Here is a 19592-nt window from a genome sequence, read left to right as displayed (position 1 = left end):
ATTTCCTAAGGGAAATTTACTCTATATTACATTATATTATATGTACATATACGCACATATTTATATATTATTTTATTATAAAATGAAAGTTTCCCTCGGGGAATAAAATAATTTGCATCTTGGAAAAACTTTAGGATACATATATACATAAAATACACACACATATATAAATATATAGAGAGAGAGAGAAAGAGGAAGATAGGAATAGTAGAAAAAAGAGACTAACACTTTCAAAGCGACTCTGACTTAAATCTATTTTAACAATGACCCATACTTCTGATTGAACAACTATGTTTTAAAATAAAGCCTTCACTAAGAGTTTGGCAACATCTATTATTTAAAAATCCTAGGCCATCTAGCTACCACTATATAGCCAAAAAGTGTTTCATGATGCAAAGTTCCATGCCTCCAAAGACTATATGGGCTTTGGGGTCCATGCTTTGAGTAAATTAACCATCTTCTGAATACAGAGGGACCAGCTAAGGAAAAATAAATAGTGGTTGCTATCAAGGGTAGTATATGTTTGGCCTTATTCTCTAAAAATGGACTGAAGACAAAGAATAAAGCATTTAGAAAAAATCAGGAGAGTATCTTTAGGACTTTGGAGTAGGCAAAGATTTCTTAAGAGGCACAGAGGCATAATCATAAAAGACAAAATTGATATAGTGGACTAAATTAAAAGTGAGAATTTCTGTTCACGAAATGAAATCATTAAGAGACGGAAAAGGCCATCCACAGAAAGGGAGAAGGTATTTGCAACATAAGTGGTCTGACAAGAGATTCCCATCTAAATCCCATGCAGAAGTCCCACAAGGCGGTGTGGAAAAGATGGGCAACATGACGGAAGAGCAGACTCAACTTGACCAGACAATTCATCAGAGAAACTATCCGAGTAGCCAGTAACACCCAGACTGGTGCTCCACTTCATTAGCCGCCGGGGGAAATGCAAACTAAAACCACAGTGAGATACCAGCACATACCCACCAGGAGGACGAAAGAGAAACAGGCAGAGAAGAGTTGGGGGGAGGAGGGAGAGCCATCAGAACCCTGATGTGCTGTGGTCACAGTGTAAAAACTGCCACAACCACTTGGACAAACGAAGAAACCCAGACCCGGAGGTACCACACAACACAGATTCACCACAAGTTAAGTACCATTCTATAGAAGCCCTCTTCAAGATAGCCTCCACTGGAAATGGTCCAAATGCTTGTCAACAGTGGGATGAATAGACCGTAGTGTATTTGCACAGTGAAAAACCTACACAGTCGTGAAAGCAAATAATCTACAACCAGAACAGCACTATGGACAGATCCTCTGATCACAGTTGTTGAGTGAAAGAGGTCAGACACAAAGGAGCCTACACTGCATGACCCCATTTACAGGAAGTTCAAAGACAACTGTATCTGTGTGATTAGTAGCTGGGATCGCCACCACCCTGGGACGAAGGCCATGACAGGAAGGAAGTACTGGCCTGGGTGCTAGTTACAGGGTGGGCTCAGTATGCAGAAAAGGACAAGTTACACACATGCTATCTGTACTGTACATATTTTATATTTTCTGTATTTATATTTTGTGTGTGCATCGCATACTTTAATTATTTTTTTCTTTTTTAAAAAGATTTTATTTATTTATTTGACAGACAGAGATCACAAGTAGGCAGAGAGGCAGGTAGAGAGAGGGGGAAGCAGGCTCCCCACTGAGCAAAGAGCCCGATGCAGGGCTTGATCCCAGGACCCTGAGATCATGATCTGAGCTGAAGGCAGAGGCTTTAACCCATTGAGTCACCCAGGCACCCCCATACCTTAATTATTAACAAACAAGCAAACCAAAGATATTTTAAGGATCTGGCATGACCTATAAGACCAGGAAGCAAACAAGCAAGCTCTTAGAATGATGACAGTTTAACCCCAATAACGAATTTTTCCTTTCGTATCCAAAACTTTTCAGTTGCTTACCTGTAAAAACTTATTTAATTGATTCTTTGACTTCTCCATAAACTTGTGATCTATAGATTTGAAAGGCAGCTTGCTGAGAGAAGGCAACTGAACTTTTTTTAAAGAAGGGAAACACTGTGGAGGAAAACATTAAATGTTAGCATCTCGAATCATATTTTCATGTTAAAAAAAAAGTTTAGAATTATAATTAGAACAAAACAACCTTCCTCCTATACTTGTTCCTCTGAGGTTTGCAACTTGTTCTAATCAGGCTCATGGAATTGAGAGGAATGGGACATTTGATGAAAAGAGCTAAAGCTCATCCCTAGGACTCCGAACGCCTGGGAGCTGGCCAGTACAGATGCCAGGCTGCTCAGGTAGATTCACACAACACACACCAAAGCACAAGACTCTAGGTGTGGACGCCTGGCTCACGGGAAGAAAATCTTCCTATTAGAACATGCTTTGTTTACAGCATCTTTGTGAAAAAGTTATCCCATTTGGAAAAACAACAGAAAGAAAAATTATTGTCCTTCAGTGGCAAACTGCAAAATGCAAGTACATGAATAATAATATATCAACAAATAATAACAGCCCCTTTGTGCACTGATCAGTCCTACATTCTGTCAGACACTGTGCTAGAAGCTCGGCGTGTGTGATAACAGCTCGAAGAGTTGGCAATTGTTATTCCGATTTCACATATGAGACAACTAAAGATCAGGATTAAAACCCAGATCCATCTGACCACAAATTCTGTGTTCTTCATGCCCGTTCCCACACAGGACTCTGCCAGTCTAACCTCAGACCCTAGGAGGGCAGTGGGTTCCAAATGCTCCAGACTCTGCCCCCATTTCCAAACACTGGCCCTTCATGAAGGCACTGGGGCCAGATGAATACACTTAATGAAACCAACTGGCATTGAAAAGTCCGTGAACACAGCCTCTGCCTGCAATTGCTTTGACTGCTGTTGTCATCCTCCACGCACAGGAGTACCCTGCTGGCCTGGCCACAGCAAGAGAAGTCACTTGTAACAATGCATGCAAGTACTTGGGTACTAGGGAAGGAAAAACTAGCCCTTCCCACAGAGCCCACAGAAGAATCAGGGGTACAATGGCATGTGCCCAAGGAGACATGCAAATCAGGGCTCAAATTTAGGGTACAATTTTCAAGAAATGAAAGAGGCAGTGAGAGTCAGAAGGGAAGATTAAAATTCACCAGGGACCTGAAAAGGTGCTTCTTGTCCCTGCTGTCAATAGGAAGGGTTCATACACAAAAATGAAAAGTCACAGGAGAGTAAATTCTAAGGGTAAGAAAAGAACTCCAGGGATCAGCTATAGATAAGGAAAATGAGACTAAAGGACAGACATAGAATTTTATAAGGTTTATTTCCTCTAAGGCTTCAGTCTACTTTTTTTTTTTTTCAAAGAACACTTTCCATATACATTTTATTTTAAAATCTCCCCTAAATTCCTTTTTCTCCTTCCTTCTGTTTTTATCAGCAATTGAATGGATACTGAACTTTCACACTGGTTTGTTACAGGGCAAATGACACACTTTTCTGTAGGATCAATTTTACTCACACATTTTGGGAAAAATGTAATTTTTTATTAAGACAGAGATTTCACTTTCCACACTGCAACTGTGACAGCATTCCCTTTGAGAAGTACTGGGGCAGGACGCTTGACTTTGGCCACCATCGTTTTAAAAGCACTTGAAGAAATTACAGTATTCATAAGTTAGTGATTACAAGTGTTTTTTTTTTTTTTTTTAAATCCCCTTCAGAGAAAAGGTTAAAGGAAACAGACACATTTCATTCGCAGAAGAGCAATCTAATAGGTGACCACAGGATTTTACCAGTGTCCGTTCATTCTGAGCCAGAGAACAATGAACAGAAACAAAAGAAGTGACCAAAGAGTGCTTCAGTTGCCAGGGATGAGGGCCATCATCTTCAGGAGGAGGAGAGTTAGAGAAGATGCAGTTCCTGAGAAAGACGGGGGGATAAGGAATGAAAAATAAGATGATCCGGATTCCAACATGGTTTGGGCCACTAGGAACAGGTCCTGTGATAGACTGATCAAACTCTCCGGGGTCAGTTCCTCTCCTCTTAAAAGAACTGACCTAGATTAGAAGGTTTCTGACATTTTTAACTAAAACTCACAGGAGGAAATACATGCTATGTTGCAACATGTGACACACACATACATGCATATCTACATAAAATATAACCCACCCATAAAACTAAGAAGTTCTATGAAACAATGCTCATTGCTACTACTACCACCACCAACACGATAATGCTTGGTAGGTGCTACACCTTCTTCTCAATGCTTTGTATGCATTTATTCCCTTAATTCTCACAAAAAGTCTGAGAGATAGGAGACATGGGCATTATCATATTTGTACTTTACTGACGAAGAGAGACAGCGAGACACAGTGACAAGTACCAGGTCATATGCTACTAAATAGTACAGTTAGGATCCAAACACAAGCAGTGTGGATCCTGAGTCTGTGCTTTCAACCATAACACTTTATGACCCTTACTCTTAGTGCTGAAATCCAATATATTCTTCTTCTTTTTTTTTTTTTTCTTTTTAAAAGACTCTATTTATTTACTTGACAGAGAAAGAGAGGCAGTGAAAGCAGGAACACAAGCAGGGGGAGAGGGAGAGGGAGAAGCAGGCTTCCTGCTCTGCTGAGCAGGGAGCCCAACATGGGGCTCAATCCCAGGACCCCGGGATCGTGACCCAAAGCAAAGGCAAATGCTTAATGACTAAGCCACCTAGGTGTCCCTGAAATCTAATATATTCTATGTTCTTCTTGTCGCTACAATCATTAATTGATTCCACCCACTAAAAGGTCACGACTGGCAGCTTCAAAAACCAGTGGCCCTAAGTGATCCCTAGCCCTCTCTCAGCCCTGAGGTTCTATGAGGCTCAATTGAGATCAGACAATTCTTTGTCCTGAAGGATTTCTACGAAAATGGTTTGGTCTATTAGTTAATTTCCAAATGTCAGGCTGAAAATGCCACTTTGCCAGTATCCACAGCAAAGGAGAAAGGTTAATTAGTTTCTTTATATGTAAAAACTTGAAAGGAGCTCTTACATATCTTCTTGCTTCGTAATTCTACACCTTGTATTCATGAGTATTCATACCTCACTAAGTTTCCGGTGCAAATTCTGGAACTCACTGAGCCTCCTGGGGACAGTCCAGTTCTTAGTTTCAACTCCTCCAACTTCTTGTAAGCTTACCATAACAAAGTAACAAGGCATTTGCTCACCATTCTCTTCTGTAACCTTGAAAAAAACAAACACAACAAAAGGGTGGTGAGCAGATACAGTAGGCACGATTTTTAAATAGCCCCAAGACCTCCCACTCCTTAGCGTACATGCCCTGTATATATAGTGTATATGCCCTCCTTAGTGTATTCATCCCTGAACTATGAATATCATGGAATCCATTCTTGCAATTAGGTTATGTTACATTTGACAGCTGAAATTAACACAAGGGATTACCTGGGTGGGCCTAACCTAATCACACAAGCCCTTGAAGAGCAGAGAGATTCCTTGGGCAAGTGGCAGGAGAAGACATCAGAAAGACTGGAAGTACAAGAAAGACAGCACACGTGGTGCTAGTGTGAAGATGGAGAAGGGCGAGTCGGGGGGAATGCATCTTCCACTGACAGCAAGAGAACAGAGACAGGTCCACAACCACAGGGAACTTTCTGCCAACAACCCGACTGAGCTTGGAAGTGGATTTTCCCCCCAGTCTCCAGAAAAGAACTCAGTCTGGCCAGTATGTTGATTTCAGCCTTATGATGCAATGAGTAGAGAATGAGAGAGAGTCTAGTTAAATCTTTCAACCTACAGAATTGTGAGCTAATAAATGGGTGTTGTTTGAAGCCATGAAATTTGTGGTAATTTGTTACACATCAAAAGAAAACTAATATAGTGGACTTAATTAACATCTTAAGTGTGTTTCTTTGAAAAGACAAATGAACAGCAAGCAAACAAGTGTGAGATATGCCAAAACCTGTCTCAGGAAAGGATAAAGCCTTCCCCAGTTTAATTTCTGGATTCAACAAACCAGGATTTCAATTTCCATGAAATTTTACATTGAAACACATAATTTCCTCTACCTTCCAACTTAGATAATTCCTTAGCACAGTTCCTTAACATATATATACAATATCACAATTCAGAAAGGCCATTATTATACTTAACATAAATAGATTAAGAGAAAAAACAAAACACACTGAATTTAAGCTTGAATTGGTATTACAAACTGAATTAGAGACAAAGACTCAATAAGGAAGGCAAAGGAGACAAGACTCCCGGAGCATGCCCGGGGCCCCATGAGGTAGGATCTTTATCCCACTGTGAGGACACAGGAGATCAGAGCATGCACAGGGTCCTTCGGTTGTTGTAGGATCACACATCTAGTAAGGAAGTCAGCCCGGATCAGAGTTCAGAAGACTCTGGCATGATGCAGACATATCTTCCACATAATCCCCATGGGACTGCCTTGTGAACTCTGGCACTCAGGGGACTCCTCAGTGCCTTATCCACTATCTTTTCCATGACCAATGTCTCACAGCAAATTCCTGCAGCTTACCTTGATGGGAGTGCTAGTAAGTACCAAAGACATGGTGAAGCACTTGGTCAAGCACTCATGTACTGTGTGTGCTTTCACAGTGGCTTTTGGAGAACACGCTTTGTCTGCTATGTAATCTAGAGGTGAATTTAAGATTATGAATTTCAAGCCACCCCACACCATAGTAAGAGTGTGAACATTAACACTATGTTACTCATGATCTCGTTTCTGTGTGGACCTGACCTTCAACTCCAGATTTCCACAGGACTGAGAGTAAGGCAGGCGGGAATGAAGAAGTTGTCAAAATTAACAATGTAAATGCCCACATGCTTCTCTACTTGAAAAGAAATTATTTTCAAAGACAAAAAGGATATAGCATATTCTGAAAACGGTTACCCATATTCCTCAAAGAACGGCAAAATATTTTCTAATTCAAAGGAAAAAATATTCATTATTAAAGATCTTATAGCAACTGAGATTTAAGTGAATGAAATCAGCAGAATGGAGCACTCAGAGACACTTAAATTTTTAATTTTCACCACCAAATTTCAAAAAGCGCCTTCCAATTTTATTTCAATTGTTAATGGAAAAATAAAATGTCAATTCAGAGACATTAACTGTCCCTATCTGAAAGTTGCTTACAATTCCGGTGAATAAGGAGAACCTGAAGTGGAATGAAAACAGATCTATACCAGGCAGCCCTCCTATAACTCGCAGTCACAGGTGTGACAGAGTGAAAACAGCAGAGAAGGAATGACAAATGCAGTCTACAAGAACAAACATAGGTTTTCTACCCTCAACCTTAATTCTCTAGGACAAAATCTTCCGTATAAAGATATACTCTTAAAATTAATTGGGAGGAAAAGCAGTAAGAACTACCTCTCCACTGGTGATGGAGGCTTTCCACATTCCGAGGTTCTCACACCACCAATCTGTTCTTGCCATGTGCAGCTGTAGGTCTGTGCGTTCTTTCTCTATTAGAATTATCTCCTCCTTCAACTTTAAAACAATCTGCCAAAGGGAAAACATCCTGAGAGTTATTAAATTACTTGCAATGCTGCACAATTCAGCAAAGTAGTAGGATATTTAAATCAACAGGAAAAATACGCTGTATTTCTATACACTAACAATGGACAATCTAAAAAGGAAATCTAAGAAAACAATTCCAATTAAGATAGCATAAAATTTTTAAAATAGGAATTAAAGAAGGGAGTGAAAGACTTCTACAGTGAAAACTAAAAAACACTGATGAAAGAAATTGAAGACATAACTATATGGAATGATCTCCAATGTTCATGGATTAGAAGACTAAACATTGCTAAGAAGACAGTGCTACCCAAAGTGATCTACAGACTGAACACAATACCTCTAAAAATTCTAAGGTATTTTGCAAAAATAGAAAAATCCATTGTAAAATTCATACGGAATCTCAAGGGATACTGAATAGACAAAACAATCTTAAAAAAGAACAAAGTTGGAGGACTCACACTTCCTGATTTCGATACTTACTACAAAGCTACACTAATCAAAACGTATGGTAGTGACATAAAGACAAACATGTAGACCAATGGACTAGAATAGACAGCCAAGAAATAAACCTTTGTATATAGGCCAAAGGATTTTTGACAGTGGTGCCAACAGCAATCAATGGGAAAAGAACAATCTCTTCAATAAAGAGTGCTCAGAAAATTGGATACCTACATGCTAAATAATGAAGTGAGACACTTCCCTAAACTCCTAAACAACAATTAACTCAAAATGGAGAAAAGACCTAAACATAAGAGCTAAAACTATAAATTCTTAGAAGAAAACATAGGGAAAAGCTTCATAACATTAAAGTAGCAAAGACTTGTTGGCTATGACAGCAAAGGCAAAGGCAACAAAAGAAAATATAGGAAAACTGGATTTCATAAAAATTTAAAACTTCTGTGCAAATACTATCAACACAGTAAAAAGGCAACCCACGGAGTTGGAGGGAATATTTGTAAATCAAATATCTCATAAGGTATTAACATCTAGAATATATAGGGAACTCTAAAAACGTAAAAACAAAAACCAAACAGTCTGATTAAAAAATGGGCAAAGGACTTGAATAGACATTTCTCAAAAAAAATTTATATAAATGACAAAAAAAATGCATGACAAGATACTCATTAGTCATTAGTGGGATGCAAATCAAAACCACAATGAACTACCACCTCATACCCATTGGGATAGTTACTATCAAAAAACTGAAAAACAACAATTATTAGTGAGGATATACAGAAATCAGAAACTACATGGACTGTTGGTGAGAAGGTATTAAATGCTGCTGCCATTATGGAAAAAAAGTATGGATGCTCCTCGAAGAATTAAAAACAGAATTACCATATGACCCAGGAATTCTACTTCTGGGTACATGCTCAGAAGAGCTGAAAGCAAGACCTTGAAAGGATATTTATACACCCATGTCCATGGCAGGATTATTCATGATACTCAAAAGATGGCAGCAAACCAAATGTCCACTGATGGGTGAATGGATAAACAAAATGTTATATATACACACAGTGGAAAATTACTTAGCCTTAAAAAGGAAGGAAGTTCTGACACACGGTATAATATGAATGAACCTTGAAGACATTATCCTAAGTGAAATAAACCAGTCACAAAAGGATGAATGCTGTATGACTCCACTCATGATGTATTTCAGAGTAGTTAAATCTGTAAGAGATCGTAAGCAGAATGGTGGTTTCCAGGGGGCTGGGGAGCGGGCAACGGGAAGTATTATTTGATGGGTACAGGGCTTCAATTCTGCCATAGGAAAGGAGTCCCGCGATGGAATGGTAGTGACAGTTGCATAACAGTGTGAATGCAGACACTGATCTGTACAGAACGGTTGAAATGGTAGGCTTTATGTTATGTATATTTTGCAACGATTTTTAAAAAATAAGTGATTTTATTTTTTTTTTAAAAAAGGCTATGGATCTCTTTCATGAGAAAACCTGTAAGGATATGTAACTCTGTGGTGTGAGGACAGAAGTTTCACTTCAAACTCTCCTGAACACGAAGGCTGCAAGGACTCTGTCCGTGCTCAAAAAGCCTACAGGAAGTACTCCCAGCCTAAACCTTCTGAACCTGCTTTTTACCATCAGCTGGGGCTGTGACTGGCACAAGGAAATGCTTTGCCCTCTTCTGTAAAGGTACCATAGGCAAGCCAGGTGAGAGAACACGGAGCTACTCACCGCTGATGACTGAGGGAGAACCCCAAGCCATGGAAGACTAAAAGCAACTACTTTTCTCATTCTATACTAGAAGCCAAAAATTGACAATGGAACTTAACAGTTAAAGTTCTTTTTAAGGAAATTGTGATGATTTGCAAACATAAACTGAAAACTTTATCAAATCGGAAAGTGGAAACTTTCAAATACAACCTTGAAAGCAAAAGAGTTACCTTCTTGTCAGGTTTTGGTGCATTTTGAATAGAATTTAGAGCTTGCCTTTTATATTCAAGTTTCTCATTTAGTTCTCGTAGTTTGTTTACAGCAAAACTGGCTTGTTCATTAATCCGGCTGGTGCCTTCATCTACAGCTTCCTCACCAGCCTCAATTCCTGGGCCCTGGGGGAGAAAGTCACATGAACCACACTATCTTCTGATGCTGGACTGTTCAACCATTATTACTAGTGTATAAGTTTGATATGATTACACTGTGCCCAATACTAGATCCCACTAAGGAAAGACTCTATGGTAGAAAGCCCAGGAGCTGGCTGCTGTGCCTCAACAAAGTAACAAATCGAAGTTATCTGGAACTGCACTGAAAAAAGAAACATCATTAAGCCTGAAGTAGGAGGGCCTGGGGTGGATTCCATACCATTATTTTCCAGATTGTACACCCAAGGGGATCTGCTTGGAACAAAGGAATGCAACTGAGTTCTCTGTCCAGCCCAACCGAATGATCCGTGCCTAATCCTGGACAAAGACACTGAGAAACATTTGGCTTCCTTTCCGGCTCCAAAGAATATTATAGAAAACTCAAGCAAGTCTCTTTAAAATAAGATTTCCAGAGCACCTGAGTGGCTCAGTTGGTTAAGGTTCTGCCTTCAGCTTAGATCATGATCCCAGGGTCCTGGGATTGAGCCCCACATCAGTCTCCTTTCTCCTTGGGAAGCCTGCTTCTCCCTCTCCCTCTGCTGCTCCTCACTGCTTGTGCTCTCTCTCTCTTTCTGTCAAATAAATAAATAAAATCTTTCAAAAAATAAGATAAAATAAAATTTCCAAATCCCCATTAGTGAAAGTATTTTCAGTATACACTTTGTTCAGTCCTTCTCTTGAAGATGTATTTTATAAATCAACAGGTAGATCATTTTACAAGTAAAATGGTTAGCATTTCAAAGGGACTTAAAATTAATTAAATAAAAGCAAAGTGACTTAAGATTCATAAAGAACTGTGTAACTTTTAAAATCTGGATAGACTACCAACAGACAGCATATAAAACAGATTTGTGCAGGGCAGTGGAAAGAACAGCTGAGAACAGCCTTCTTCTTTGTTTATAGTCCTTAACGTTCTTCCAGAATTTTTTCTTCTAATTTTTGGTAATTAGTAAGTAACAAACAATAACTTTTTTTGACGAAAATAAGTATTAATAGTCCTAAAAAACCAAGCTCTTCTTATTTTTGTAGGGTCTTTCAAATCTTTGTCCGCAATGTACATATCATGACATAGTATAGTACACTTTGTATACATAAACATGTATTCTGTCTTTTCCATATAACTCACAATGCTGCTTATTTTGAGGGTATTGTATATTACAGTTTAAACATAATAAAAACATAAAATTTTAATTTTTATGGCTCTATAATATCCTGGGAATTGATAGTACACCAACACATATTCCTGCTGCTGTTCCTACTCTGGGTTTATTCTGCTGGTTTGCTATCCCAAACGTACGAAAGCAAACTCCATTATATATATACTTTTCTACCCTTTAGTTATTATCTTAAGATAAATTTTTAGAAATAGGATCTTTCAAAAGATCAGTGATACATATTACTCTTGAGTCCAAGGTGAAGTTGGACAATTTTTCATATTTGTTTGCCTTTCATATCAACTGTTAGTTCAAGACCTTCCTCAATTTATCTGTTGGGTACTGACATTTTTAATTAGTCTGAATAACCTCTTCTACAGCATTTGCAAATTAACCATTTTAATTTTTGAGGGAGAGAGGTAACACAGTTAAAATAATCTGACCAAAAAATAATAAATAAATAATAAAAAATTAAACAAATTGACCTATCTTAAAAATAAGATGCAATGAGTAATGACTTTTGGACCAGTTTGGTGGTGTTATACACTGAAAGTATAAAGAACTAAGTAACAAATCTTTTAAAAAGTCTGAAGGAATGAATTTAACAGTTCAGAGATATTGACTTCTAATATCATCGAGAGCAAGCACTTGATTCCCTAGGGCTTGAGATACCACTGGGCAGAAAAAAAAAAATCCGTGATCAATTACCATCTTTCCAAGTAGGGTGACTATAAAACATTTTGTTTTTCTTTGCACCTTCACAAATCTTAAAACCCATGTAAATCATTAATAGTAAATGACAGGTGGCAATTGTAGTTCTCCAATTAAATGGCAACACGTTTAAGAAAATTAGACTTCAGGTGTGGCTGAGCAAGGTTTTCTTTGGAACATCTATCTTACTTACATTTGATATTTTTTAACTCCAAAATATTTCCTGTAACTCCACCCACATTCTCTTCCTCTCCTTATGTTCCCATCCTTTGACTATTCTCAGGCTGCACCATGTTCTACGGATTCTCTTATCTGGTCTAGGCCACAAATGCCCCACCCCACAGGCTTTCTGCCTTCGCATTTTCAGGGTGTGTCTCAGGTCTAGACGGGGCAGTGAGGTCTCTGACTTGACACCAGGCAGCAGGAGTCAGTTTTCACAGGAACAAGGGAAGAAGTCGGTAAATTCTACTTATAGACCTATACATTAAAAGATGAAGGCGCACACCAAATTCCGCTTATACAATATGAGCCTTCCTGATCACTTTTGAAGCTTAACCACTGCGAAGGGAGGAGAAAATTAAAGGTGACTCACCAGTTCATCCTTGCTGGAAATCAACTGGGAGACATTTTTCTCTTCCTCTTTCAGCATCAGCTTCTCATACAGGTCACTGACAATGAACGAAGGGTAATACCTATCCTTTAGGGTCTCATAAACATCTCCCTGGATTTTGCAGAACACTTCAATACCTTTATTTCCTACAAGACACTGCTGGATTTCTTTGTAAAGTGATTTTTCCACAGATATTTCTTTGCTTTCCACAAAGAAATTCTGGTAAATTTCGCCAACTAATTGAGGAATTTCATTCTGAAAAGACAGAAAAATGAACAAGAAAGGTAAGAAATATCACCTCTGACAAAAAGGATTATCTTCAGAACTTTCTACATTTCTAAGCTGGAAGGAAGACATGAGGAATGTACACTGTACATTTCAGTGCGGCTCTTTGGGTTTTGTATGCACATTCAGAAGCAAGGGGCAAGAGGCAGACCCTGACAAGACAACTGGCTCCTTAAAATGAAACTTCAGTTGAGTAGTTAACAAATGTAACGTCTTTGAAATGCTGGAAGGAGAAAAATGACAACAGTTCTCTTCTTGCAATGGACTCCTTATCGTAAATCTGAACACCACAGCTCAAATGTCAGTTAAATTTAATTTGGCTTTTAAAAATCTAATATAAATAATTGGAAGTGCCATTTCTCACTAAAGAAAAAAAAATCAGTATTGTATAATTTAAGAAAAGACGAAAAATGTTCTTTCAGAATGATGATTATTGCATTATAATCAAGCTTATATTAGAGGACTTAGCTGTAAACGTTACACGTAGGTCACAGCCAGCCAGCTCACAAATGCAAATATCCCTTCTGGCTGACATAATATTTATATTTCCTCTAGACACATCTCATTAACTCTAGGAATGTTACACAGAGTCTTCAATAGGAGTGAAAATAAAGAGAGGGGTGCCTGGGTGGCTGAGCATCCAACTCTTGGTTTCAGCTCAGGTCATGATCTCTGGGTCTTAGGGCCTGCCACTCAGCGTGGAGTCTGCTGGAGATTTATTCCCTCTCTCTCTCCCTCTGCTCCTCCCCCTGCTCACGCACTCTCTCTCTCTCTCTGAAATAAATAAAATCTTTAAAAAGAAAAAAATGAAGACAAGCAACTTAACAAATGAAGACTGTGAATTTAATAAACATCCCATAAATTTCACATCCAAATCAGTGTTGCATTTGACAAAGTTATATGCTCTTACTCCACTGAAATCTTCTGAATCGTTTTCAGTAGTTTAGAAAAATTCTTTAGATTGCTCTTTGCAATATTCCTTTGAGACCAGCCAAAAGTCATTTGGAATCAAGTCTAGTAAATAAAACGTGTAATAAAGTGGGCAAAAACAGTATTTGTTAAAATGAGGTAATTTGTGGCTTACAAATTAACAATGAAAGGCATTTCTAAGAGAATTTAAAAATACTATGAGAATGAATTTAATTCCTTAACCAACGTAGTTTGTGGAGCACCTGCATGGCTCAGTCCTTTAAGCATCAGCCTTCAGCTCAGGTCAAAATCCTGGAGTCCCAGAAGGGAGGCCCACATCAGGGTCCCGACTCAGGCGGGGAGTTTGCTTCTCCCTCTGCCTCTACCCCTCTCCCTTCTTGTGTTCCCTCCCTCTCTCTCTCAAATAAGTAAATAAAAATCTTTTACAAAAAAACAAAAAAGAGGTAGTTTGTGATTTATGATGTATTTTAAGTTGGTATTGAGTTCTGCCAACACTCATATAAAGTGCAAATAGTAATTTAATGTACCCATTGCTCTTTGTGCTTATTTTAGTAAGCCTCTCAAAATACATATGTATGTTATACATACTGTCCCATATAGTTATAAACACATATAACATACATATTTCACAGTCTTTAATCGTTAAATGTATTGAGACATTGCTGAGCGCAAAACATGATGTTTATTGTTGGGGTTTTCATTGTAAGAGGCATCTATAACCAAAAATGTTCTTTTGTGTTTCTTTTTTTTTTTATTATTAATTTTTTATTTTTTATAAACATATATTTTTATCCCCAGGGGTACAGGTCTGTGAATCACCAGGTTTACACACTTCATAGCACTCACCAAAGCACACACCCTCCCCAATGTCCATAATCCCACCCGCCTTCTCCCAAACCCCCTCCCCGCAGCAACCCTCAGTTTGTTTTGTGAGATTAAGAGTCACTTATGGTTTGTCTCCCTCCCAATCCCATCTTGTTTCATTGTGTTTCTTAATTCAATTATATTTTGTTTGTTTTTTTAAAGATTTATTTGTTTATTTATTTATTTGAGAGAGAGAGCAGGGAGAGAGGAGGAGGGAGAGAGAGAATCCACAAGCAAACTCCCCGCTGAGTGCAGAGCCCAATGGGAGGCTTAATCCCAGGACCCTGAGATCATGACCTGAGCTGAAACCAATAGTCAGCCACTAAACTGGCTGAGCCATCCAGGCCCCATTAATTCAATTATATTTTAAATGAAATAAAAGAAGAACAGTCATATAAATTACACACATGAATATGACATTAAAATAATATGGTTATGAGACTGAGGTTCAGATGACAAGATCAATTCATTATAAACAGCAGTGTGGAGAGAAGAGAGAGAGAGAGAGAGAGAGAGAAAGAGAGAGATGTCTTTTTACAATGTGTTAAAAAAAATAACTACCTGAAAGTAAATGCAGTATTTCGGTACACGTTTAAGTCACTTTTTCCCTTGACTACACATTCAAAGGTGTGTTTTTTGTAAAATAAAATCTAATTTTATTTACCATTAGGGGCTAGACAATAATTCATTATTATATTTGGTTTTAAATAGTCTTTTAAGTGTATACTTATCTTACAGCTTCACAGAAAAACACAGATACAGTGTCTAACATGCAAGTTTTCATCAGCTAGTGATTAATATTCTTTTGATGCTTTATATACTACCTTGTTAGCACTCTTTAAATATTCCACAGACTCCCAAAAACTAATCAGAGCTCTCTTGTCCATCCTTTCCATGTACGTTCGAAAGTGCTCTCGATAGAAAGTACTGGCCAAGATATCTTCAAACTGAAGAATCTATCAAGGAAATATAAGGAAAAAAATTAAGAAAAATATCAAAAATCATACTTTAATTATCAGTTTACTTTAACTTTCAATGGATCAGTTTTTACATTGGGAGGGAGTTTCATTTTTTAGGGTCAATAGTGTACTATGGTATTTCACTCCACTTCCTAAATTGTAAATGGAGAAGTTTATTAAAGATTCAATACGTACATATTCAATAAACACCAATTTTCAATTAATCATCCACACTCAGCAAAAGATCTTTTTGACATCTACTCTGTATCGGGTACATTTCTAGGAAATGAAACAGATGAAAATCCCTGCCCTGTGGGATATACAGTTAAAAGAAACAGATATTCAGAATAGAAAAATTGAAGAGAAATGTATAAAAAAAACTAGAAGTTTAGAATCCAATAATTTGACATTTTTGCCTTCCATCTTATTTTTATACAGCTGAGGAAAATAATTTTATATCTTGCTCTTTTGTTTATAGTATCTTTTTTTCAATTAATTTTACTTATTGCCCCAAGGCCCCAAATTTTACCACCTTTTAAAATCACATTCTCTCCCTGCTACACACACACACACACACACACCATCACCGCTACCATACTATTAAAAAAAAAAAAAAGTAAGCTGCATACCTGATCAGCCCTTTAGCACTGGATAAAGCCTACATTTCCTACAAACAAGAGTATTTTCTTACATGAACAACATATAATGATCAAAATAAGGAAATGAACATCAACACAGTACTATTCGCTAAACTACCAGCCTTATTCAGATTTATTTAAAAAATCTTTTGTAAGCATCATTTTAATTTAAAATTTTTAAAAAATGTACCAAAACTACTCCTTTGTTTACCTTTTGCATGCATGCTTAGAGAAAAAGAGAAACTACATCTGGAGACACAGTGTGCACAATCTTGAGCATAGGCTGCCGTATTAGGAGAAAGCAGATCACCTTTATAATTACTCGTAACTCAATTAGTTAGGAGAAATGCCTCAAATTACTTTAGAAAGAATTGAAACCCCATATCCTTAGCTCTTAGTTAGGTTTAAAAAAAAAGAAGACATGTGAGTATAAATCAAATATAATTAAAAGAAAAATTTATGTTTTAAGATTATTAAAATTTAAATTGTGACAATCAGAAATTTTTTGGAAATGTTACCAGTAAGATCTTTCTAAAATCAAGTGTTTATGATCAACACAGATTCAACTCTTCTGCCGACAGTGAGCCCTTAAGAGGTTTTGTGAGCAGAAAGGAGCAGGCATTTTTCTAACAATTTCTGGTAACTAATTAAAGGAGACAGCCATTCTGTGCTACAGATAACTAAAAATTAGAGTCCAAAATACATCAGACAAATAGTATTTAGTTAGTTTACCAACTTTGGGAGATCACAGCATGTATCGTTATGCAAACACTAACAGTAAAGCATTTTGAAACACAAATTCTAACTGTACATGGTCCACAGAGGTTTGTGGGAATCCATATCAAATTTGGCTAGGGATAACAGAGCACTCAGAGAGCTATCGGTTTTTAGTATCAGAAGAAGCTGAGCAGAAAGGGCATTCCATGAAATCTAAGGAAGTCTTCCCAGTATAATTTTCCTTGGATAAAAATGAATTCCAAGTTAGGTACAAATTCACATATTTGCAAAGCCAAGTTCAAAACATCTTCTAAGGGGCGCCTGGGTGGCTCAGTGGGTTAAAGCCTCTGCCTTCGGCTCAGGTCATGATCCTGGGGTCCTGGGATCGAGCCCCACATGGGGCTCTCTGCTCAGCAGGGAGCCTGCTTCCCTTCTTCTCTCTCTCTGCCTGCCTCTCTGCCTACTTGTGATCTCTGTCAAATAAATTTAAAAATTAAAAAAATATAAATTTAATTTTAAAAAATCTTCTAAAATATTAGCCATTTTTAGATTCTTACTGGTCTTTGGAATAGTTTATGCTCAGTTCCAACAGTACAAATATATATAAGTACATGACGGCAAATACATCTCAAGTATAATTAAACATCTGATAGATCTTACCTTGGCTGGTGGATTAACCAAATTGTCTGCTCCATTTTTTTTTCTTTTCTGCTTTTGAAGGAAAGAAGAGCATTTCACTGTGTAACACCTACACTAAGGGTATGGGTCTGGGTGAACAGGATGACTAGATCGTATACTTCAGTCAAATGTATTCATTTGAGAGTAACTCAATTTCAACTCATTTGAGATTAACTAATTTTAGTAATTCTGAGATTTTTGTATAGATGTATGAAGAGAAAGGTGGGTAGGTCAAAGTTGACACCACAACAAAAATAATTATTTTTTTAAACTATAGAGGATAGAACAATAATTAACATTCACTAAGGGCTTCCATACAGCAAACATTGTGCTCTTAATTTATTTGTTAGTTCAGCCCTTTTCTTTCTGTCCTAAAACCCCTGGTAATTCTGGAAGGGATGCCACCATAGTCAATGGTCTCTAGGCAGGAGACAAAATATTATCCTGGTAGACAGTCGCATGTGCTAAAGGATGTGAAGCATTTCAGACAGGAAAGCAGATTATTATCTATTCCTCTTCAGGAATTTTTATTTACTGCTTTTTCGGTCTCTCCCAGTCCAACTGGATCTAGTTTCATGATGCATATTTTGCAAATTAGTTTTGTGTTTTGTGTGGGTTACTACCTCTTATCCAGCTAATTTTTCTCCAGAAAGAAAAGCAATCAGAAGTACCTCAGGGCCTTAGAGAAATAAATGTGTTCCTAACATACCCAACATGTTATCAAGAGTGATGTAGGACCAGGCTTCTCTAGTTACACAATATCTACAATATACTCATGAGGCTATCTCCAGCGTACTAATGAGAATATGCAGAATAAGGATCTTGGGAATGTTGTTTTATCTTAAAAGAAGAGATTACAATTGGATTTTTTTAATATCTATATCATCCCTAAACATACTCCCATAATAATCAATGCCAGTAATAACAAATATTTACTGAGTGCTCACATACCAAGTGGTGTACTTATCCCATTATGTGCATTATTTAATGGTCACCACCCAAAGAGTACATATAATTATCCTGATTTTACAAATGGAGTACAAAGAAGCTAACTTGTCCAAAGTCAATCCCAGTAGATATGGGATTGAAAGCTAGGCTTTCTGACTCTGTAGCACAGCTTCTTAACCATAATTAAACAGTTCCTCTCTTTAAGAAATTACTTTATTTGTGTTTGTAGCAAACTATGAATAGCATGGAATTCAAGAAGGAAAGCTGCATTTAGGAAAAATGCTCTACGAGAACTCCAGCAGAAACAAAAAGTCAGGGCATCTTTTCATATTCAAGCACAGAGTCCTGAGCTACACTGGATGGGTGCTCATTTTGGATGGGTCTCGGATCAAATATAAGTTGATATGAAAACTGATCTTAGACAGTGGTTTGGAAGATCCCAAGCTCACCCTGACCCACAAACAAAACTAGATAACTACCAAATCACCCTAAATGCCCCCCAAACTGACCTGAATACAGGCAGAACAAACTCCACAACTTAAGGTAGAGAAAAAGCCACATTAAAAAAGTGGGAAATAGGGCGCCTGGGTGGCTCAGTGGGTTAAGCCGCTGCCTTCGGCTCAGGTCATGATCTCAGAGTCCTGGGATCGAGTCCCGCATCGGGCTCTCTGCTCAGCGGAGAGCCTGCTTCCCTCTCTCTCTCTCTGCCTGCCTCTCCATCTACTTGTGATTTCTCTCTGTCAAATAAATAAATAAAATATTAAAAAAAAAAAAAAAGTGGGAAATACAGACATGTGGCTCAGGAGAGCTGATGGATCCTGGTGCTGCGGTGAGGATGCAGCCAGGGTCACAGACAAGGATGGAGATGGGGGAACACGGGGGAAACAAATTCCCACAGTAACTGGTTTAGAAAGTAAGAGGGGCCAAATTTCAAATTTCGTGCCTT

At 37.8% G+C, this 19592-nt stretch overlaps 1 protein-coding gene across 3 annotated transcripts in view; it reads right to left on the bottom strand.

The window, feature by feature from the left end:
• SNX25 (sorting nexin 25) overlaps window positions 1–19592 on the bottom strand; it is a 128807-nt gene that overhangs the window by 12738 nt on the left and 96477 nt on the right. For 2 of the 3 annotated variants that reach the window (XM_059384313.1, XM_059384312.1), the window contains exons 8-13: window positions 15531–15662; window positions 12610–12882; window positions 9955–10119; window positions 7404–7535; window positions 5087–5227; window positions 1956–2069 (exon numbers count right to left, since the gene is read on the bottom strand). In XM_059384313.1, the coding sequence (XP_059240296.1) occupies window positions 1956–2069; window positions 5087–5227; window positions 7404–7535; window positions 9955–10119; window positions 12610–12882; window positions 15531–15662 (957 nt within the window). Of the gene's footprint in view, window positions 1–1955; window positions 2070–2089; window positions 3916–5086; window positions 5228–7403; window positions 7536–9954; window positions 10120–12609; window positions 12883–15530; window positions 15663–19592 lie in introns of those variants that run through there. The other variant, XM_059384314.1, reaches the window with a different exon arrangement.

Source organism: Mustela nigripes, chromosome 18 (assembly GCF_022355385.1).
Source record: "Mustela nigripes isolate SB6536 chromosome 18, MUSNIG.SB6536, whole genome shotgun sequence".
Classification (NCBI taxonomy): Eukaryota; Metazoa; Chordata; class Mammalia; order Carnivora; family Mustelidae; genus Mustela; species Mustela nigripes.
The sequence above is the reverse complement of the archived record's forward strand: the minus strand, read 5'-3'. Positions and strand labels throughout refer to the sequence as shown.